This window comes from Gopherus evgoodei, chromosome 1, assembly GCF_007399415.2.
Source record: "Gopherus evgoodei ecotype Sinaloan lineage chromosome 1, rGopEvg1_v1.p, whole genome shotgun sequence".
Classification (NCBI taxonomy): domain Eukaryota; kingdom Metazoa; phylum Chordata; order Testudines; family Testudinidae; genus Gopherus; species Gopherus evgoodei.
Window position 1 is genome coordinate 276,601,917 of NC_044322.1, and position 23,518 is coordinate 276,625,434.

At 47.3% G+C, this 23,518-nt stretch overlaps 1 protein-coding gene and 1 long non-coding RNA gene across 2 annotated transcripts; both read right to left on the reverse strand.

Moving 5' to 3' along the window:
* Positions 1-240: 240 nt before the first annotated feature.
* Positions 241-901, reverse strand: LOC115644267 (histone H4). Its single transcript, XM_030548384.1, has one exon. It carries the CDS (start codon positions 796-798, stop codon positions 487-489), a length of 312 nt encoding a protein of 103 aa, XP_030404244.1. The 5' UTR covers positions 799-901; the 3' UTR covers positions 241-486.
* On the reverse strand, positions 241-21,635 carry LOC115644274. The gene is made up of 3 exons (XR_003998467.1): positions 21,622-21,635; positions 13,604-13,607; positions 241-404 (listed from the first exon to the last, which is right to left on the reverse strand). It is a non-coding gene; the product is annotated as an uncharacterized LOC115644274 (long non-coding RNA).
* Positions 21,636-23,518: the final 1,883 nt, after the last annotated feature.

The following is a 23,518-nucleotide window of genomic DNA, read 5'->3' on the forward strand; positions in this document are numbered from 1 at the left end:
TAAGAAAATGGTATATTTTCTAAGGCCAAATGAATGAACTCTTTTGTAAATGGGCATTTTTTAGCACGCTGCCAGAGACGCATCGCCAGGGGAGATAAGACAAATACGCTGTATCTGAAGGTTACAAAAGCTGTCTCTAGGTATACTAGCTCCAAGTAAATGCTCGCTTAATGCAGAAATTAATACCTACGATCGAAAGGTAGCCACTGATTTTCACAAAGTTTTATCATTTTTTTCCCCTCTAACAAATACTATCATTCAAGGAAGCCACCACTAATTTTACTGCTGAAAAACACCTGATACTTTAACCAAAGCACTAATTGTCGCTTACATCCAAACGTATTTAGTGTAAATCTGTAAGTGTAGTTTTCTATACTAAGTTTTCACATCACAGCATTAGAATACTAGAATCACAGCTCTTATTATGAAAGTGTGGGTGGCTCTTAAAAGAGCCTTTGGGTTATCCTGTTGACTTTAATGACCCGCTTAGCCGCCAAAACCATAGAGAGTACGACCCTGGCGCTTCAGGGCATAAACCACATCCATAGCCGTTACAGTCTTTCGCTTGGCATGTTCAGTGTAAGTGACAGCATCGCGGATCACGTTCTCCAAGAACACCTTCAGCACTCCCCGGGTCTCTTCGTAGATCAACCCCGAAATACGCTTCACTCCCCCGCGTCGAGCCAAGCGACGAATCGCTGGCTTGGTAATACCTTGGATGTTATCCCGAAGCACTTTACGATGGCGCTTGGCACCCCCCTTCCCCAAACCTTTGCCACCCTTACCGCGACCAGACATGGCGAAATCAAATCACACACAACTGACCCACTCCCAAGACGAGACATGAAGTCTTGGTATATTGTCTGCGTGGCGACCTGATTGAGAACTGAAAAGAAAGGGGGGGGCTTAACCCGCCTCTCTCCCCCCTCCCCCTCCCCCACCCCCACCCCAGGTGTCTGTTCCCTGCGGGAGTTACACTCCCCAAGGCTTTCTAGGAAAATAAAGACGGAGCCCCCTGTCCCCGGATTCCTATAACCGCGCCGCGCACACAGATGGGATGCGGAGACTCATTATCAAGCCCTACCTCCGGGGATTGTAGTGGAGTCTCCCGTGTCCCTTGCTTAAAACAGCAGCCGCTTTCGAAGTCCGTTGTGGCTCGTCTCGCTGCCCTTCTGGTGCGTCTGCGGCTGTTTTGGGGTTGGAAATGCGCCTCTCTGATGAGTTTCAAGGATTTGGGGGCTGCGGCAAAATGTGACCAATCAGATTTCCTGACACATCACTTCTCTCCTTGGCCCGTCTCCACCGTTCGTCGCCATTTTCTACAGTTTGAGTAAGAGCGTGAGGCGGGTGGGGGGCTGCTCTGCGAGCCAGACGATGCAGCAGAGAGGCCACGGGGCGTGGTGCGGCTCTTCTGCCTTCATTTCACTCTGATTGACGTTTCTGCTTTGGTTGTTTATTTGTGACATTATGAGTATGGCTGTGAATCGCTGCAAACGCGATCGCTTGAGAAACCACAAATTTGTTTCTGAGCCTTGAACATCTCTCCCCGTAAAGCAGGAGACGCGAGAGATTAGGCTGCCTCCACTCCTGTCGCTTTCTGGCAAGTCTTTCAATGGTTTGCAGCTGTCTCCCAGGTTTTTTTGTGTGTTTGTTTTTAACTGATGAGCTGAAACAACTCCTTTTTGTGGATACAGGCTAACAGGGCTGCTGCTCTGAAACCTGAAACAAATATAATACAGTAGTAAAGGTTGAGTGTCTGTACTTATTGACAGGACAACAGAACACCAATATTTTTACCGTCATTCAGATTATCATTTTCTATCACAGACAAAATATCAGAGGGGTAGCTGTGTTAGCCTGTATCCAAAAAAACGAGTCCGGTGGCATCTAAAAGACTAACCGATTTATTTGGGCATAAGTTTTCATGAATAAAATACCTTTTCTTCAGATGCATGGACAAACAAGTTTTTGATTTCACAGGAACCAAACCCAGAGAACGTGCTAGGTGCATTGAAGAAATGGCAGGTGTCAGTGCTGCGGGAGTAAGGGGGGAGAGGTGAGAGGAGGAGCGAAGGAGGAAGTCGCTGCATGTTGGCTCAAGACTCATGTTACTAGAATTAATAATAATAATACTTAATAATCAAAAGGATAGTTCCAGAGTTAGCTCTTGACTGAACACTTACCAAGTGAAACAGGAGAGTTTATTTTGTAATCCCTGGGTATCAGCAACATTTAAATTAGACCATTATTCACAATTCCTTCCCTGGCTCAACACACAAACTTTCAATCTAAACATCTGTACATAGGTAAGCTGGACAGAGATAATATTTCACTGTTAGGTACATATCAGGTCGGTCACCTTAGATTCATATAATGCATAGAAGTATGATAGTGCATAACCATATTAACAACATTTCACACATATAAAGTACTTTTTAGATGGTTGCAAACTTTTACATATTTATTTTGGCAAAATGGCTTGTGAGATCAGTAGACAAACAGGACTGTCCCATCTAACAGAGGCCTGGTCCACACTACACAGTTAAATCGATTTAAACAGCGTTAAATCAATTTAACTTTGTACCCATCCACACTACAAGGCACTTTAAATCGATTTTAAGGGCTCTTAAAATCGATTTCTGAACTCCTCCCCAATGAGAGGAGTAACCCTAAAATCGATATTACTATATCGATTTAGGGTTAGTGTGGACGGAAATTGAAGTTATTGGTCTCATTCCTTTAATTTAGCTACCCAGAGTGCACCGCTCTGGAAATCGATGGTAGCCTAGGACCATGGACGCACACCACCGAATTAATGTGCCCTAGTGTGGATGCATAAAATCGATTTTATAATATCGGTTTTATAAAACCGGTTTTAGTAATTTCGATTTTATGCTGTAGTGTAGACGTAGCCAGAGAGGAAACTGAAATAGAGAAGGGAGTTTTTAATTCAAGGCCAAAGGAGAAAGAATCACTTTCAGATCAGGAGTAGAACTAGTGAGACTGTTGTGTTTTTTTTTCTGTCTCTTCCAAAACAGAATTTAATTTGGTGCCATAAGCATGTTCATTTTTCATACTTTGTGCAATTTTCATACATTTGGTCAACATATTGTTTAGTCGAAAAAATGTCATCTTTCCCATATAGTATTCTCATGTTCACTAACTAATCTTTTAACAACTAAAAAGTTTCTTCATTTTTTTATGATTAATACATGATCATAGTTGCTTTTTACTAGGCACTGCAAGGCTGTTTAAAATATTAAGGCCATAGACAATAAAATTGATGAAGAAAATATATATTCTTAATATTTTGTAACATTTTATAGAAGATTAATACTCTCAACTTTAACTTAATCTCAAAATAAATGAAAATATTTTCTTTAAATTTGTGATAACAGACGAGCAACAAAAAGTGTGACTGATTCATAGGTCAATATAGGAGCAAACTAGCTTTGCTTGTAAAACATATACATATTTTCTTTATGTATACAGTCTAATTAGGGCAACAATAGAGTGAATTTAAGAATGTATTTGTTTTATTGTACTGTATAATGTTATAGACTCAAAATTGTGTCTCTTCACTTGTTATTATGTAATACTACTGTAACATAAATGAATTCTCAATTAGAACAAAATGGGCACAGTATGTATATATCACTCAGCAAATTCCACAGAAACAATAGGGTTCCTCAGAGCCTCACTGAAAAAAGGCCTCTTTACATTGATTGAAAGAAAAAAAAAATCCAAAAAGATGTGGTTGAGAAAAAAATTAATTTGGGTTAGTTATATGAAGTCTTAAATCTGTTAGTCTTTAAGGTGCCACCGGACTCCTTGTTGTTTTCGTGAAAACATCCTGACACTCTAAATAGTTAATAGTACATAATCAATATAATTTGTTGAATTAGTTCATTTTTTTCTGGTTGGGATTCATTGTTGTGTCTTCATTTTCAGCCCCATTGGAAGGATGGACAAAGCTTAGGAGAGATGAGTTGTTGTAGGTTGTGTTTAACCTTGTTATGGATGTGAGTTACCACTCTTCTTTTCAGATAGTGGTGAGAGATAGTTAAGCAGCTCACCACTATCACCCAGTCCACCCAGGATTTTTAATCATGATGGCAGAAGACTTCAGCTGAGCTTTGTTTGGATAACTGTGTATCTGTGTTTGGGGGGAGCAGGGAAGTGAGATGCATTCAGGACACAGAGTGAGAAGCAGCCAGAAAGGCAGTTAGGATTGCTGTTAGATAGAAATGTTGGTAATGTGGCCCTGAGACAAAGCTAAGAGAGAAAGCTGTTTAAGCAGAGTGCTGGCTGAAAAGTCAGGTTTGGAAAAGTCAGCAAACTCTCTCTTGTGATTTGATTTCCTCCTGTGATTGGGGAAACAGGACTTTATGTATAATTTTGCAAATAAAGAAGATTGCATCAAAGACAATGGCTATATCATCAATCTCGCTTCACAGCTGGAACAACCCACCATATGCCAAATTTGGCTAGCTAGTTAGTTCAAAAGGGGTAACAATACAATAAAAGCCTATTGAAATATATGCGCACTAGGATCAGAACAAAAGGAATTCTAAACTGAGGGTATGTCTACATCTACAATTTTGCAGCGCTGGTTGTTACAGCTGTATTAGTACAACTGTATAGGGCCAGCGCTGCAGAGTGGCCACACTTACAGCAACCAGCGCTGCAAGTGGTGTTAGATGTGGCCACACTGTAGCGCTGTTGGGCGGCTTCAAGGGGGGTTCGGGGAACACGAGAGCAAACCGGGGAAGGAGACCAGCTTCGCCGCGGTTTGCTCTCGCGTTCCCCGAACCCCCCTGCAAACCGCAGGGAAGGAGACCTGCTTGCACGGGGGTTCGGGGAACGCGAGAGCAAACCGGGGAAGGAGACCAGCTTCGCCGCGGTTTGCTCTCGCGTTCCCCGAACCCCCCTGCAAACCGCAGGGAAGGAGACCTGCTTGCACGGGGTTTCGGGGAACGCGAGAGCAAACCGCAGGGAAGGAGACCTACTTGCTCGGGGGTTCGGGGAACACAAGAGCAAACCGGGGAAGGAGACCTGCTTGATTACCAGAGGCTTCCTCAGGTATGCTGGGATACCTGTTTATTCCACGGAGGTCAAGAAAAGCACTGGTAAGTGTCTACACTTGATTACCAGCGCTGGATCACCAGCGCTGGATCCTCTACACCCGAGACAAAACGGGAGTACGGCCAGCACTGCAAACAGGGAGTTGCAGCGCTGGTGATGCCCTGCAGATGTGTACACCTCCTAAGTTGCAGCGCTGTAACCCCCTCACCAGCGCTGCAACTTTGTGATGTAGACAAGCCCTGAGAAAAAAATTGCTATATATATATAGCTCCTGTGTAACCAACCACTCTCCTCACCCAGACGCCCAAGAACGCAGGTGGGGGGAGGGCTCCAGCAACCAACCACTCCACCTCAGAGGACTGCCCAAGCAATAGAAAGCTGGCATTCAATAAGTTTTAAAAGTGCAGTGTGGCCTTGTCCTTCCCTCCTCCCCCACCCCACCCGGTGCTTTCCTCATCCCCCACCCCTGCCGGGCTACCTTGGCAGTTATCCCCCTATTTGTGTGATGAATTAATAAAAAATGCATGAATGTGAAGCAACAATGACTTTATTGTCTCTGCAAGTGGTGATCAAAAGGGGGAGGGGAGGATGATTAGCTTACAGGGAAGTAGAGTGAACCAAGTGGGGAGGGGGGTTCCTCAAGGAGAAACAAACAGAACTTTCACACCATAGCCTGGCCAGTCATGAAACTGGTTTTCAAAGCTTCTCTGATGTGCACTGCACCCTCCTGTACTCTGCTAACTGCCCTGGTGTCTGGCTGTGTGTAATCAGCAGCGAGGCAATTTGCCTCAACCTCCTAACCCACCATAAAAGTCTCCCCCTTACTCTCACAGATATTGTGGAGCACACAGCAAGCAGTAATAACAATGGAAATATTGATTTCACTGAGGTCTATCTGAGTCAGTAAACTGTGCCAGCGCACTTTCAAACATCCAAAAGCACATTCTACCACCATTCTGCACTTGCTTAGCCTATAGTTGAACAGCTCCTGACTACTATCCAGGCTGCCTATGTACACCTTCATGAGCCATGGCATTAAGAGCTAGGCTGGGTCCCTAAGGATAACTATAGGCATTTCAACATCCCCAACAGTTATTTTCTGGTCTGGGAAGAAAGTCCCTTGCTGCAGCTTTTGAAACAGACCAGAGTTCCTGAAGATGCGAGCGTCATGTATCTTTCCTGGTCATCCCACATTGATGTTAGTGAAACATCCCTTGTGTGAAGAAGTGGGACTGTTCTTAATGTTTCCTCTGAATACTGTAGGGGTGCCTCAGTGTCCCCTATGCATTTCTTAAGTCTCTAGGTGGTGGGATAAAGGCCAGTGTGCATAAATGGCCGACACTGTCTCCTGGCAACTAATGGCCGGGGCCCTTCCACCCTGCAAGGGAATAGCTAAAGATGTTCAAGAACAAAGAGATCAGGTGACCTGGCCCGGGAAAAAGACAAAGGCCAGAGAGGAGGGGCTAAAGAATTTCAGTTTGGAGCTTGCTAGGGACGGGGAGTGAGTGCTGACGGGATTGTCTGTCTCGCTGCCCTCCCAAAATGGACCCGGCTGAAGGGTCCTGTTCTCTGTACCTACAAGCTCTGTTTTAGTCTGTATTCCTGTTATCTAATAAACCTCTGTTAGTAAAACAGTAAGGTGCCTAAAAGTCTTGTCTGACTGCAAAGTGGGGTTGCAGGACCCTCTGGCTTCCCCAGGATCCTGCCTGGGCGGAATCGCTGTGGGAAGCACACAGAGGGGTAGAGGATGCTGAATGCTCCAAGGTCAGACCCAGCAAGTTGGGAGCCATGTGAGCTTCTATCATAACCTTATTCCCAGATTTGGACCTTAGCGTCCAAAATATGGGGGTTAGCATGAAAGCCTCCAAGCTTAGTTACCAGCTTGGACCTGGTACTTGCTGCCACCACCCAAAAAATTAGAGTGTTTTGGGGCACTCTGGTCCCCCTGAAAAACCTTCCCTGGGGACCCCAAGACCCAAATCCCTTGAGTCTCACAACAAAGGGAAATAATCCTTTTTCCCTTCCCCCCTCCAGGTGCTCCTGGAGAGATACACAGACACAAGCTCTGTGAAACTACACAGAGTGATTCCCCCTCTCCGTTCCCCAGTCCTGGGAACAAAAAGGACTTTCCTATTCCCCAGAGGGAATGCAAAATCAGGCTAGCCAATTCAACACACACAGACCTCCCCTGATTTCTTCCTCCCACCAATTCCCTGGTGAGTACAGACTCAATTTCCCTGAAGTAAAGAAAAACTCCAACAGGTCTTAAAAGAAAGCTTTATATAAAAAAGAAAGAAAAAATACAAATGTTCTCTCTGTATTAAGATGATACAACACAGGGTCAATTGCTTAAAAGAATATTGAATAAACAGCCTTATTCAAAAAGAATACAAATCAAAGCACTCCAGCACTTATATTCATGCAAATACCAAAGAAAAGAAACCATAGAACTTACTATCTGATCTCTTTGTCCTTACACTTAGAAACAGAAGACTAGAAAAGAGAACTACTTCTCCAAAGCTCAGAGACAGCAGGCAGACAGACAAAAGACTCAGACACACAATTCCCTCCACCCAAAGTTGAAAAAATCCGGTTTCCTGATTGGTTCTCTGGTCAGGTGGTTCAGGTGAAAGAGACATTAACCCTTAGCTATCTGTTTATGACAGCTTCTTGCCCTGAAGACAGTCTGCTCACAGAGAGGAGACTTCACCAGAGTCCTGACTGGCTTCGTAGGGAACAGTTCCAGAGCATCACCCGGGGACTCTGTGACAGTTTGTGAGCCACCTGTGCTTGCAGCACCATTTAAAAAGTATCCCTTTCAGTTTATGTACTCACTGCCTTGGTGCTCCAGTGCCAAGATAGGTATATGGATTCCGTCTATCGCCCCACCACAGTTTAGGGAATCCCATTGCAGCAAATCCATTCACTATGACCTGCACATTTCCCAGAATCACTACTCTTGATATCAGCATCTCTTTGATTGCCTTGGCTATTTGGATCACAGCAGCCCCCACAGTAGATTTACCCACTCCAAATTGATGCCTGACTGACCAGTAGCTTTCTGGTGTTGCAAGCTTCCACAGGGCTACCGTCACTCTCTTGTGAACTGTGAGGGCTGCTTTCAGCTTGGTATTCTAGCTCTTCAGGGCAGGGGAAAGCAAGTCACAAAGTTCCATGAAAGTGCCCTTACATATGCAAAAGTTTCACAGCCACTGGGAATCATCTCACACCGGTAACACTATGTGGACCCACCAGTCTGTGCTTCTTTCCCGGGCCCAGAATCGGTGTTCCATAGCATGAACCTGCCCCATTAACACCATGATGTCCAAATTGCTGGGGCCCGTACTTTGAGAGAGGTCTGTGTCCATGTCCTCATCACTCTCATCACCACGCTGCCGTCGCCTCCTCGCTTGGTTTTGATTTTGCAGGTTCTGGTTCTGCATATACTGCAGGATAGTGTGTGTGCTGTTTACAGTGTTTATAATTGCTGCGGTGATCTGAGCGGGCTCCATGCCTGCAGTGCTATGGCATCTTCACTGAAAAAAGGCACAAAATGATTGCCTGCTTTGCTCTGATGGAGGGAGGGGTGACTGATGACATGGCTTGCAGGGAATTAAAATCAGCAAAGAGGGTGGGTTTGCATCAAGGAGAAACACAAACAACTGTCCCACAGAATGGCCCCCTCAAGGATTGAGCGCAAAACCCTGGGTTTAGCAGGCCAATGCTCAAACCACTGAGCTATCCCTCTCCCCACTATTTCAGATAGGACTGAATCTCCATTAAACTTTTCAAGGTGCTCCTGACAGACCTCCCTGAAATGATTGTTGACTGTCAATTTCATGGGGGAGTGGGGGGGGGGAGCAAATGAATACAAATGAATACAAAACAAATCTGGTCTCTTTCTTGTTTTGATCCGCTCCATCTCTCTTATACATCTTAGGCTGGCAGCAGACGGTGCAGTATGACTGCTAGCCATCATCGTCTCCTGGCTGCTCATCAGAAGATGGTGCAGTACGACTGCAGGCATGACTCAATCTCCAGGAGTAGGGCCGGTGCAACCCATTAGGTGACCTAGGCGGTCGCCTAGGGCACTAACATTTGGGGGACAGCAGCCATCTGGTCATCGGCGGCATTTCAGGGGCGAGACCGTCCGCCGCCTCTGTCGGGGGTGCCATTTTGGGGGCGGGACCTCCCACCACTTAGAGCACCAAAAAAGCTGGCGGCGCTTCTGTCCAGGAGACGAAACTTAAAAAGAGAATGACCTGGAGTCACTCCCATTTACGTCCAGGTGCCCCTGACAGACCTCACAAAGATCTTCCCGGAGCACTCATGTCTGCCCAGGCACCCCGTCTGACCTCACCGAAGTCGGCTAAAAGAGCACCCAGGAGACAACAACGATGGCTACCAATCGTAATGCACCGTCAGCTGCCAAAAGGCAATGAGCTGCTGCTGTGTAGCAATGCAATCCCATGTCTGCCAACACCCAGACGTATGATGACAGTGAGCTGAGCGGGCTCCATGCTTGCCGTTGTATGGCGTCTGCACAGGTAACCCAGGAAAAAAGGCGAGAAATGATTGTTTGCTGTTGCTTTCATGGGGGGGGGGGGGGGAGAAGCACTGACAGCATGTACCCGGAACCATTCGTGACAATGTTTTTAACCCACCAGGCATTGAGATCTCAACCCAGAAATCCAATGGGCGGCAGAGAATGCAGGTATTGTGGGATAGCTACCACAGTGCAACGCTCTGGAAGTCGACACTAGCCTCGGTACTGTGGACGCACTCCGCCAAGTTAATGGTCTTAATGGTCTTAAGTGGGGACACACACAATTGACTGTATAAAATTGATTTCTAAAAAATCAACTTCTATAAATATGAGCTAATTTCGTAGTGTAGACATAAGCATAGTCTCCTAAGATACTTAGGCTGCCTATCAAACTTGTGCAACTAGTAGAGCTCATCCCTTTTCTCCTTGTTTTTGCTCATTTTAAACAGGTTGATTTTTAAAAAGAAAACCTTACTATAATTTAAATAACAAAATTTAAAAAATTCTGATTTAAATTAAAACCAATATTGCATTTAAAAATAAATCAATTTTTATCCACCCTGCTTTTGTCCAATGCAGCTATTGTAATATTCTTAATTTAGACCACAAAACTTTGTTAGCACAATTTAAATTGCCCAGCATTTCCTGGTACCCTTACAGACTTCAGGTGAATGTATATACTTACCCTCTGAAAACCAGAAATAATGACATAAAATAATGTATTATTTGGGGAGAGGGATAGCTCAGTGGTTTGAGCATTGGTCCCCTAAACCTAGGATTGGGAGTTCAATCCTTGAGGGAGCCACTGAGGGATCTATGGCAAAATCAGTACTTAGTCCTGCTAGTGAAGGCAGGGGGCTGGACTCAATGACCTTTCAAGGTCCTTTCCAGTTCTAGGAGATGGGTATATCTCCATTATTTAAAAAAAAAACTGTGATGCTCTATGGCTGGTTTCACAGTGTATTGTAGGAGACCCTGTCTATCACATCTGGGGATCTTGGGCAGAAATAATATGAAACCAGCAACTCATGAAAGTAAACCAGTCCCAGCTGTCCATGTTCCAGATATCTGTCTGAGACCCTCATTGGAACATGTGGTGAGACAAAGATTCAACTCAAAGCAATGCCTTGTATTGAATGTGCATTAATGCAACTATTACCTGGCAAGAGAATGAAAAGCCATGGCATGAGACATATGTCAGCAGATGCTTGACATCATTAGAAAGATTTCTTAAGGAGATCACATAAGCTGCTTGCATGAATTGGAGGAGTGAAGACAGCAAATATAGTATGTAATAGTGGATGAATCCCCCTATGCCAAGTGGTGGTTCTTTTTCAAGTGATTGCTCATGTGTATTCCATAGTAGGTATGTGTGCTCACCACGTGCACAGATGTCAGAAGTTTTTCCCCTAGCAGTACCCATAGGGGAATGCCCCTAATGACCCCTGGAGTGGGGCCTCCACGGCACAGTATAAGGGGCACTCCATGCTCCCCCCACCTTCAGTTCCTTCTTGCCACCAGTGAAGGTGCTTCGCAACTGCTTTGCTCCAGCTTTGCTGTAGCTTGTCCTCAGAACTCTTGTTTGTTCAGTGTATGTGACCTGTAGTTAGTACTCAATTAGTTTTGGTTTAGTTTAGCTGGTGTGCCCAGGCCGAGGCATGCCCTGCACCCTGGGTTTTAAGTCGTACAACACTTGTAGTAGCCCGATGCCAGTGAGTGATCCGCACATGGACTGTTTACACTGTTTGGGTGAAACTCATCTCAGCGATCACTGTAAGTTTTGCAAGTTGTTTAAGCCTTGGACCAAGAGAGAGAGAGTCATTAGGCTCCAGACTATTCAGCGTTGACCCCGACTCCGGCATGCCGCTCTGAGTTGGCACCGGGCACTGCTATGTTGGTGCATAGTGACCCCCAGGCACCATCTACTAGTCAGCACTGCTCCCCATCCACAGGGCATGCCAAAAAGGCTAAGAAGAGTCTTTCTCAGCCACAGCACTGGAGTAAATCTGGAGCAGAGACTAGACCCGTGTTGGGCAGTCCTCAGTCCCCATCATCCTCTAGGCCTCCGACTCAAGCTGAGTGGAGTAGTCAGGACATAATGGAACTTCTCAGACAGCGAACACAAATGCTGCAGATTCTTGTTGACCTACAGACCCAACAACCACAGCCTTGCCACCCTCTGCAGTCGCTGGAGTCAGGGCCAGCTCCAGGTTTTCTGCCGCCCCAAGCGGAAAAAAAAAAAAGCCATGGCAGCGCCGCTTTGCTCTTCGGCGGCAATTCAACTTTATTACGTCACTTCATATGCTGCAGAATGCTTAGCACTACTCCATGCACCTATTATGTGTAATCTTACAGGACCACAGAACTCACAGGTTCAGTGCAACATGCAGCATAATAATTATTAATGTACAGCAAGCATCATAGAATCTATAGGTTCATTAAAAGACAGTGTAATATTCATAAACGAACACCAAGCACTATAGAATTCCTAACAGTCCCCAAAACCTCAGGGCTAGCTTAAATGCACTCTGCAATAGCATATTAATGTGGCTGACCATTAAAGTGCTCTTTCAAGGTCTCCCTCATCCGCATAGGCATAGCTCCATGGTGAGCTCTTGTAATGGCCCTTGTGTCTGGCTGTTCCAAGACAGCAGACAGCCTCTTCACCTCCGCCCTGGAGGCAACCCTTCCCCTCTGCCTCATAGATATCATGAAGGACACAACAGGCAGTTATAATCACTGATATTTTTCTCACTGCATTCTACTCTTCTGTGTAAACACAGCCAGCATCCTTTCGGACTTCCAAAAGCATGTTCGCCTGTCATTCTGCATCTGCTGAGCTGGTAGTTGAATCTTTCCTTGGTGCTGGTGAGATGCCCGGTGTATGGCTTCATGAGGCAGGGGAGCAAGGGGTATGCTGAGGCATCCAGGATCGCTACTGGCAGAGCAATGTTACCAGTGATAATCTGCCTGTCAGGAAAGAATGTTTCAGCGTTTAGCTTTCTGAACTGTCCTGCTTTCCTGAAGATGTGAGCATCATGCATCTTCCCTGACCAACTCACACTGATGTCAATGAAATATCCCCAGTGATTCACCAACATTTGCATAGCCATAAAAAGTATCCCTTTTTATTGCTGTACTCTGTGGCGAGATGGGTTGCTGCCAAAATAGGGATGTGTGTGCCGTACATCTGGACCACGCCAAGGAGACAGCTGTAGACGCTTGTGCTCCACACCCTTCACGTCCTGCCTCAACATGAAGTTGTCATGGTATGAACCCCCACTCTGAACCTTAGCGTTCAAAAGATGGGGTACCAGAATGAATTCCTCTAAGCTTAATTACTAGCTTAGATCTGATAGGGCTGCCACCAACCTGGACTTGCAGTGCCTGGTACACTCTGGTCCCCCCAAAACCTTCCCAGGGGACCCCAAGACCCAGACCCCCTGGATCTTAAAACAAGGAGGAACTGACTATCCCCCCCCTTCCCCCTCTTAGACTTTCCCTCCCTGGGTCCTCCGGAGAGGCTTCACCAACTCACTGGTGAAACAAGATCCAAATTCCTTGAATCTTAACACAAGGGAAAATAAACCCTTGCCCCACTGTGTCCTCTCCCAGGATTTCCCTCCCTGGGCTATCCTGGAGAGAGAGACAGATTCAAGCTCCATGAATCTAAAACAAAGGGAAATTTGCCTTCCCCCTCCTCCTTTCCCCCCACCACTCCCTGGTGAGTTTAGACTCAATTCCCTTGAGCCTTAACAAGGGGGAAAAAATCAATCAGGTCTTTTAAAAAGAAAAGCTTTTGATCAAAGAAAGAAAAAGTAAAAATTGTCTCTGTAAAATCAAGTTGGAAAATGTTACAGGGTCTTTCAGCTTATAGACACTAGGGAGAGTCCTCCCCACAGCTCAAATACAATCCTTCCAGCAAAATCCACATTTGCAAATAAAGAAAACAAACAAAAAAGACTAAACTACCTTTCTAACTGGTACTTACTAATTTGAACAGAAGAGATTTTTTCAGAAAGATTGGAGGAATCTGCTTACATGTCTGGCCCCTCTCAGAACCCAGAGAGAACACACAGAAAAAAAACAAAGAAGCACAAACAAAGGATTCCCTCCACAGAGATTTGAATGTATCTTGTCTCCTGATTGGTCCTCTGGTCAGGTGTTCCAGGTTTACTGCTAGTTAACCCTTTTTAGGTAAAAGAGACATTAATCCTTAACCATCTGTTTATGACAGAAGTGGTGAGACCTCCTACCACTGCTGGAGAGTGAGAAACCCAGGTGGGCCAGTATATTCCACCCTGGTCCCAAAGCCCTCCGGGGATATTAGTTGGTGGCTCCTTCACAGAGCCGTGAGCATGGGCGTGTTCTTGGCATGGTTCACCCATGTCCCAGACACCTGCCCCTTTTGCAGCGTGAGGGTGACCCTGGTGCACCTGGTTACAGTCCCTATTCTGGCTCCTCTTAGATATCCTGTTACATTTTTGGCTGCACTTTTCCCCTCACCTCCTTACCTATGCACTCCCTATCCATGGCCCCACCTTGTCAACCTTCTCCTAGCACTGGTCAAAATGGCCATCTACAAAACCAGGGAGAGAATGTTGGCCAACGGGGTTTCCTGCGACTGTTGGGCCTATTTCCGATCCTCCATCCGCTCACGCATCCGGGCCGAGTTCCTCTGGACGGTGTCCACTGGCTCCCTTGACACTTTCAAGGAGCAGTGGGTGCTGTCTGGTGTTCTTTGCTCGGTGTCCCATCAGGTTCCCTTCGTTTAGCCCTGTGACTTCACTCCCATTCCTGTTATATCTTTAGTTGTCCTTCGTACTTAATTGAGATCTTAGACCTTGTGAATCCTCCTCTTAGGCTGGGGGAGGTCCTTTCCGCCCACTCAATTCCCGGATCCCAACAGGATCACCCCACCACAAATCTGAACACCCTTGCCCCATCCCTTTCTCACCCTTTTATGAGCCCCACCCACTGCCTCACCCCTTCTCCAAGGCTCCACTCTCACTCACTCCATCCCCCCTCCATCTGTTGCTTGCTCTCTCCCACTCTCACTCACTCACGTATTTTCACCAGGCTGGACCAAGGGGTTGAGGTGCGGGAGGGGGTGAGGGCGTTGGCTGGGAGTGCAGGGACGGGGCCAAGGATAAGGGGTTTGGGGTACAGGAGGGGCCTTCAATCTGGGGGGTGGGGCAGAGGGGTTTGGCATATGAGAGGGGGCTCCAGGATAAGGCAGGGGGTTGGGGTACATCCTCTGGCCTGAGGGTGGGGGTTATAGATCTAGAGTGGAGACAGAAATGAGGGGTTCAGCATGTAGGAGGGGGATCTGGGCTAGGGCAGGGAATTGGGGCACAGGAGGGGGTTCGAGGTGCAGGCTTTGGGAGGGAGTTTGGGTATGGGAGGAGGCTCAGGACTGGGGGTTGGAGCATGGGAGGCGGTTCAGGCTGCGGGCTCTGGAAGGGAGTTTGGGTGCAGGAGGGGGCTCAGGGCTGGGGCAGGAGGTTGGGGCATGGGAGAGCATGCAGAGTGCGGGCTCCAGGCAGTGCTTACCTCAGGCGGCTCCCCAGAGGCAGTGACATGACCCTTGGCTCTTAGGCAGAGGCGCGGCCAGACAGCTCTGCATTCTGCCTCTGCTCACAGGTGCCGCTCCTGCAGCTTCCATTGGCAGCAGTTCCTGGCCAAAGCAGGGTAGGGGCAGTTCCTGGAGCTCCCATGGCAGTTCCTTTTCCTAGGAGCCAAGGGACATGTTTCCAGCCCCACGCCAACTGGACTTTTAATGGCCTAGTCAGTGGTGCTGACCGAAGCCACTAGGATCCCTTTTCAACTGGGTGTTCTAGTCGAAAGCCAGACACCTAGCAACCTTACCTTACATACTCGAGTGATAACCACTCCCCCTGTGAATTTTGCAACTCCAAAATGATTTCCCACTGATCAGTAGCAATCCTGCAGTTCAAGCTTCCAGAGTGTGCTCACCATTTGCATGGGCTGCAGGTATAATAGGTCAAGTGTCCCTCCTCACGCCTCCCTGTGGGTAGTGGAGGAGGGGAAGGGATGTGGCATGCAGCAGTGGGGCGAGGGTCAAGTGAGGAGGGGACCTAGCGGGGATGGGCCTGAGGCAGAGCGGGGCAGGCCTGCAGTGGAGCGAGGGTAGAGTGTGGGCGGGGCTGTGGGCAGAAGAGGCGGGAGATAGGGAGGGAGCCTCCCCCAGGGAAACTTCACCCTCCATCCATGACAATTCGTATCTCCACTAACAGTGCAGCTCTCATTCTAGTTTTCCTGCACTGGAGGGTTGTGGTGAGCTTGGCAGACTGATCCAGGAATATGGCCTTTCAGATCTGCAAGTTCTACAGCCACTACTTGTCATTCTAACTGTGCATTATGATGTGATCCTAGCCATCAGTGCTCATTTCTCAGGCCCAGAAGCGGTACTCAGCAATCTGCAGCTGCTACATGAATGCCACCAACAACCTTGAAATGGTTTTCATTATGTCTCATAGCAGTCTGTCCTAAAGAAATCATCATGTATCCTGTTATTGCAGTTCTTGCACTGGCCCTGCAAGTACTGAAGGATTGTGCTTCCTGTATTTGCAATGTTCATGACAACAATGAAGAGCTCTTCAGGCTCCATAGGTGCCAACTCCTTGAGTGCTCTGAGGTTGAAGTACCCACAGAAAAATAATAGTGTGTGCTCAGCACCCACCAGCCAACCGCTGATCAGCTGGTCAGTGGACCCCATCGATCAGTTCCTTCCACCCCCCAGATCCTCCCCCCCATTGGCGCTGGAGCAGGGAGTTCCAGGGAGCCGAGGCACTCCCACTTTTTGAAAGCAGATAGGCCTGGCCCATCCACTTTTTGCCAGGGTGGCCCTGCCCCCTTCCCCTTCTCTTCCCCCCGAGGTCTCACCCCCTGGTCAAGTCAGCAGCTAGTGGAGCCCAGAAGGGAAGGGCAGTTGTGGAGCCACACGGAACACTGCACACACACACACACACACACCTGGGGTGGTAGAGTGGCCAAAAGCAGCCCCCTGCCCATGTCCCCGCCCCCTGGGCCCTCCACTTGGCCCAGGGCAGGTGAAGATGGAGGATCCATGACTCGGTGCCGGCTCCCCACAGCTGCCCGCATGGTGGCTCTTACCCTGACCCGGCCCCAGCCCAGGGGAAGGGGCTCGGAGCCACAGCCTGGCAATAATAAGAAGCACACGGGCAGCTGTGGGGAGCTGCGGCTGACCTCCAGTTGCCCTGGGTGGAGCTTCTGAGAGTAGCCTCCAGCCAGTGTCCCTGCCCCCCTGGTCCTTTGCCCAGGCCAAATGGAGGGTCTGTGCCACAACTCCCCACAGCTGCCTGCATGGCTCTTACCATCACCGGGCTGTGTTCGGGGTAAGAGTTGCTGACCAGCCCACTCCACTCATATATGTGCAGTTTGCTCACCAAAAGTCTGAGTACTTCTGTGGCGTACATGGCTGGCTTCCCACCAGCAGTTTGGAATAAAACCTCTCTTTGCTACTTGGGAACCTCAAAATGTGGAATGCTGGAATTGATAGAGAAGGTTTATGCAGAACACCATGGCAACCACCCTCCCCCAAAGCCCAAATTAGCTTGCAATTTTTAGGAGAAAATGGTTTTGATTTTTGACTTACCATTTTTTGTCTGCCTCTTTCACTGCAATTAACCTGGCTGTGTCCAAGGAGATTCTGTTGTCTGAAGAGTACCTCTAACCACATATTGAAGTTTCACAAAGAACCATTTTTTTTTTATGCCTTGAAATACCAAAAGGAATTGTTCTGTGCTCAAGCACTGAGACACTTGAGGTATTAACCTTCAGTGTCTTGTGTCATGGGAGCACCACTGATCTGTATGCTCTGTATAATCCGTATGCTCAAAAGGTCTGTTACACTTTTCCATCCTTTTGTCTTGTCTCCCTCTCTGAATACCTGTGAAGTGGCTCTTCTCCTTCCCCTCCCTTCTAGAATGCTTGTGGGATGAATGGGCTACTTGAATAGCTGGAAGATCAGAAAAGCTCCCAGGTGGACATGGTATCTGGCAGAGCCGTAACAAGGGCAAGGCGAGTGAGGCACTTGCTTTGGGCGCACATAGCCAAGGGGCGCAGAAAGCAGTGGAAGTGAAAAAAAAAAGAAGAAAACAAAAAGCTGCAATCGGTGGCGCTTTGGTGGCAACTCTACCGCCGCCACTTCATTCATTCTTCGGCAGCAATTCGGTAGCAGGCCCTTCCCTCCGAGAGGAACTGAAGGATCCGCCACCAAAGTGCCGGCCCTGGGAAAGGGTGCAATTTTATATTCTTGCCTCAGGCACAAAAATATCTAGTTACGACTCTGGTGTCTGGGACTCTTAATTAGGCGGCACTCACATACCCAATGCATGGACGCTGCATGGAAACTGTCCGAGGTGGAGTGTGACCAACCAGACATGGACAAGTCATCTCTAGTCGTAGGCCATGAGGAGCAGGTCCTTAAAAGGAGAAGGGGCCATGTGCTCAGGAGTGCACTCACATGTATCTCCAGTGAAAGCCCTTCACCCTTACCGCCTGGCCAGTGGTTTGCCGCCTTGCATTCCATCGTGCCATGAGAAAACTTACCTTCATCGCACTGTCCATTGCTGTGCTGTGGGATACTTACCCTGAAGGATCCTGACATCTCCAGTGCTGTGCCTGTCCTGGGAGCATGAGTATGTAAGTGTGAGCGTGACCCCTCCCCTTCTTTTGAGCTTAGCTATCAGTATAATAAAAGTACTGATTTCTGCCAAACTCTGAGGGTGGGTCAATAGTCCTCCCTAAGCTTACAAGCTGGCCCAATTTCAGGTAACATTACTGGTGGAGAATGCAGGCAGCTTAGTGGAGGATTTGACCCAAGAGGAGGGGTCCTGTGGTGCCTCCCAGTAGTCTCTTGAGCGGGTCCAGCTAGAGCCTGCATGAAAAAGTGGTAGGCTAGCAACTCACTGTAGGGAGAAAAGGATGCCGCTGCTAAGTATGCCACTATGCAGCAAGGGGAAGGAAAAGGCGAAGCAGCCTGAGCGAGAAGACACCCCCTCCGCCTTGGGGAGCGGCGCCGCTCTCCGGGGTGTTGTTAAAATGGCTCCAAAAGAAAGGGACAGACCCCTGGATGCCAAGGGCAGTTCCACCTGGGAGTACAATTCATGAGTTGAAGAAGGAACTGGATATCAGGAAGATGCAGGTTCTGACTACGGAAGTAGAGAATGTAGCTCTGAGCCAGGCAGTTACCTGCCTGAAGGTTCTAGGCCTGGAGGGGTCCACCCAGGAGAACAGGGTCAGGGGGCTTATTTAGCCCAGGTCGCCACCATTGGGAGTGAAAGCCCAGGGGAGTGCAGGACCATGTGATGATTGGAACAGGGATATCTGGTATGATCCAGATCCCCCGAATCCAGACCCTGGATAGCCAGACCCCAGATACTGTCCTGTGGCAGCCCGGAGGGTGGGCAAAAACTATAGGCCTGCACCAGCAGGGGACGGGGTAGTCCCAAGTACCAGACACACTGTGTCAGAGACCAAGTTGACTCCTGCAAGCAATAGAGTTAGCAAAACCTTGGGTGGCATAGATAATACCCGGAGGGACAATGGGTACACCTCGGACAACTCAAGCGAATAGGATTTGCCACAGTGAGATCGCTGTGCTAATTTGTGTCTAAGCTTCTATCTTTCAGCTTCTGAACCAGAACATAAAGAGAGCTGGTACTAGCTGAAGCATTACAGAAATACTATAGTTATAATGTCGCGACAAAGTCTGTATTTAGTGTTCTGTGCTCCATGTTCTGTATCTGTCTCTGGTGGGTGTCCTGTGCTAGAATTGGGTCCAGAGAGAGGCAGGATACTACACTAAACAGGGTAAATGACTTTTCCTCTCTTTAATTCCCCCATTTCCAACCAAATTATCAATCATATCCACCTCTGTCCAAAAGACTTTGGTCCCCAATGCATCAGGTTTATTTTTTGTTAGGTTCTCTAATAATCATTTTGTTGTTGAGTTTTGTTAATCATACATTTGTATTGTTAGTTACATTTTCTTGTATCATTAATTCCACTTTCCTCTATGCACCCTGATTCTACTTCCCCAAGCCCTGAAGGGTAGCTCATGGGCTCCCATAACCTGTACAACTAAATGTTAGTTTAAGTATCAGCAATTTCACCAAGTTCTCTGTTACATGTATCTTCCAAATCAGTTTAACCTTGCACGACAACTGTGGTACTCCTACAAATCTTAATTGTGTTTTGTACTTAAGGGTTAGGATTGACTTTTATTGTTTGATGGCTATTGCAGCATCAAACTTGGGCCTCGTTTTGTTTGTCAATGTACCCAAATATTGTAATGGTGATGGTTTTATTGTATTCCCAATTATTATGATTATGATTGTTTGCATTTGTGTTTATGTTATAGATGGTGTTTAGTCAATTGTAATGGTTTTAGTTGTATTCGCCTGGTTATAATTGTTTTGGTTTGTTTGTAACAGATCACCTGTGCCCTACAATGACAACAACTACTGTAATGATCATAGATGAAGGGGTGGAGTGTTGTAGGAGCACCAGTGAACTGTATGCTATGTATAACCTGTATGCTCTAAAGGTCTGTTACACTTTCCCCCCAATTTTGTCTCTTCTCCCTCTCTGAATACCCGTGATGTGGCTTTCCCCCTCCCACTCCCTCCTGGAATGCTTGTGGGATGAATGGTCTGCTTGAACAGCTTGAAGATCAGAAGAGCTCCCAGTAGGGTGACCAGACAGAAAGTGTGAAAAATTGGGAAGGGGGCTGCGGGGTAATAGGAGCCTATATAAGAAAAAGACCCCAAAATTGGGACTGTCCCTATAAAATCGGGACATCTGGTCACTCTAGCTCCCAGGTAGACAAGGTGTCTGGGACTCTAATTAGGCAGTGCTCACACACCCAATGCATGGAAACTGTCCAAGGTGGAGTGTGACCAACCAGACACGGCCAAGTCATCTCTAGTCACAGGCCATGAGGAGCAGGTCCTTAAAAGGGGAAAGGGCCATGTGCTCAGGAGTGCACTCACAAGCTTGTACCTCCCATGAAGGCCCTTCTCCCGGATCACCTGGCCAGTGGTTCGCCACACTGAATTCCATCGTGCCTCGGGAAGACTTATCTTCATCGCACTGTCCATTGCTGTGCTGTGGGACACTTTACCTTGAAGGATCCTGACATCTCCAGTGCTGTACCTGTCCTGGGAGTGTGAGTATGCGAGTGTGAAAACCTGCCACCCTCACATCTTCCTTTGAGCTTAGCTATCAGTATAATAAACGTGCTGCTTTCTGCCAAACTCTGGTGGGTCATTAGTCCTCCCTAAGCTTATTAGCTGGCACAATTTTGGGTAACATCTTGTCCATTTCCAGTCCCTCTGACCTCAGGAGATTGGACATCTTGACCACATTCCAGTAGAAGCATGGGTCATCTTGACACTGTCATGGTCCCTTCCAAAGGAAGTGTTTTTCAGATGAACTTATGGTTGACATTCTGGACAGAGCCAACAAGCAGGTCCAATATCAAGGAGAGAGGGAAGTGGAAAGGCTCTGGCTAGATGCAAAGCTTGAGGACAGGATTTCAGTGTGGGAGAAGACACTTGCTTTGCAGTTCCTGGGAGAAGAATAGCAATTAAGGGAGGAAGGTAGATCACAGCAGAAAGAACTGTTTGAGCAGCTGCTTTCACTAATGGCTACAAGACTGCAGTCTACAGGCCCCCGCAGTGCCGGCCCCACAGCCTGAGTCCCCTCCGTGATACAATGTGCCACAGACAAGGACCAGTTTGGACAATTCCATGGCTTGGTGGGCCATGCAAGTGAGCCCTATGAACGGGTGAACAGGCCAAATATATCCCCTGCAGTCCACCATGCTGAACCCCTTCCCGCCCCAACCCTGTGATGCCTCTGCCACCCACACCCAGTGACCATTGCACAGCAAATATGTAACAAAGGGAAAGAAGAACTTGGGGAAAGACAGAGGGATACACCACAATAGAGAGTTTCCTTCTTGGAAATTGTCTCACTGCTTGTGCTTGTTCACACTTTGTTCATGGTTTTGTAAAGGTACTGGTGTTTTGATGTGCTAATAACAGTTGGCCTTTCTGGCAATGGTCTAATATACTTTTCTAATAAACATTCAAAAATACAGGGTTTTATTTTATTAAGAAATTGTAGTATCTTCACAGCTTCACATCATATAATATGTGTTTTGAATAATAATGGTCAAAACATGGCAAGGGACAAGTTGTATGCAAACACAATTTATTTCTCAATATAGATATCTAAATCCATAGTTCTCTGCCCCTAACCTCCCGCTCCCATTTAATAAGTGGTCATATCATCCATAAGGTCAATACATGGCAAATGTGGGAGCACAGAACATCCCTAATTTTTGTTTCTGAGGTGCATCCAGGTGTGGTAGCTGACCTTTCTGGCTGAGTGTATCGGGTCAGCATTCCATCACTGTCATAGGTCCATTTGGGGGAAATGGCTCCCCTTTGGCTTCAAAAAGATTGTGAAGAGCATAGCAAGCCACACTAAAGTGGACAGTATTAGAATCATAGAATATCAGGGCTGAAAGGGACCTCAGGAGGTCATTGAGTCCAACTGCTAGAAGGGACCTCAGGAGGTCATTGAGTCCAACCCCTTTCTCAAAGCAGGATTAATCCCCAGACAATTTTTTGCCCTAGATCCCTAAATAGCCCCCCTCAAGGCTTGAACTTACAGCCTTTGGTTTAGCTGGCTAATACTCAAACCACTGAGCTATCCCTCCCCCCGCAAGCTGACCTGCAAGATGACTCTGGAATTCAAACTGATCTGTAGACAGCACCAGCAGGACTTCACTCTATCAAATACACATTTGACCACCATTCTACAGCCTCTGAAAATGTAATTCAATCTTATTTTTCCAGGGCCTCTCAGATCAGGACACAATTTCTCAAGCCAAGGCAAAAGGGGATACAAAAGACCCCCAAGTGGAACAGTAACTCTATTTATGACAATGTCATTTGGTGGGAATGGTGTCTCAGCCAGTCCTTGCATGTAGACTACCAAATGGTGGAAAACGCGGGAATCATGAACTTTTCCAATGCAGCTGATGTTGATCATAAATTGACCTCTGTGGTCCACAAGGGCCTGCATAACAAAAGAATAGCACCATTTGCTGTTTATGCACTCATGTGCTCCTTAAGGAAGGCAAACTATTGGCACACAAGTCCCATAAGTGTCCTCAGAGAAGTCTGGAAACCCTATACTCTCAAAGTCAGCAGCTACTTCAAGAATATATTTTATGTCTATCACTTTGTGATAAACCACCCGCCTGATGGCCTCAGAAACCTCCACCACCATTATACTCAGAGATAACTTTCCAACACCAAGCTGGTTGGCAATGGACCTGTAGCAGTTTGGGTAGCCAGCTTCCAGATGATTATAGCATGTGCTACTGGGCCAGTATGGCCACCCTCAGGCATATGGGGGGAAGGATAGCTCAGTGGTTTGAGCATTGGCCTGCTAAACCTGCTGTTTTGAGTTCAGTCCTTGAAGGGGGCCATTTGGGGCAAAAATCTGCCTAGGGATTGGTCCTACTTAGAGCAGGGTGTTGGACTAGATGACCTCCTGAGGTCTCTTCCAATCCTGATATTGCTTGATGCTGGAGGTTCTGGACCAGCTGCTGATAAAGTTGCTTTCTTCATGCAAAAGTTCTGGACCTGCTGTAGATCAGATCAGTCTGTGCATGTGCCCCTGTTCCAGAAGTGCTAATCTACATAAGGGGCATCAGTAGCTCTACTGAATGTCATGAGCAGCATCACCCAGTGAAAGTCTGCCATATCTGTATCCTCCTCCTCTGATGTGTCTCTGGCCAGCAACAGTGAGGGCTGAGGCTTG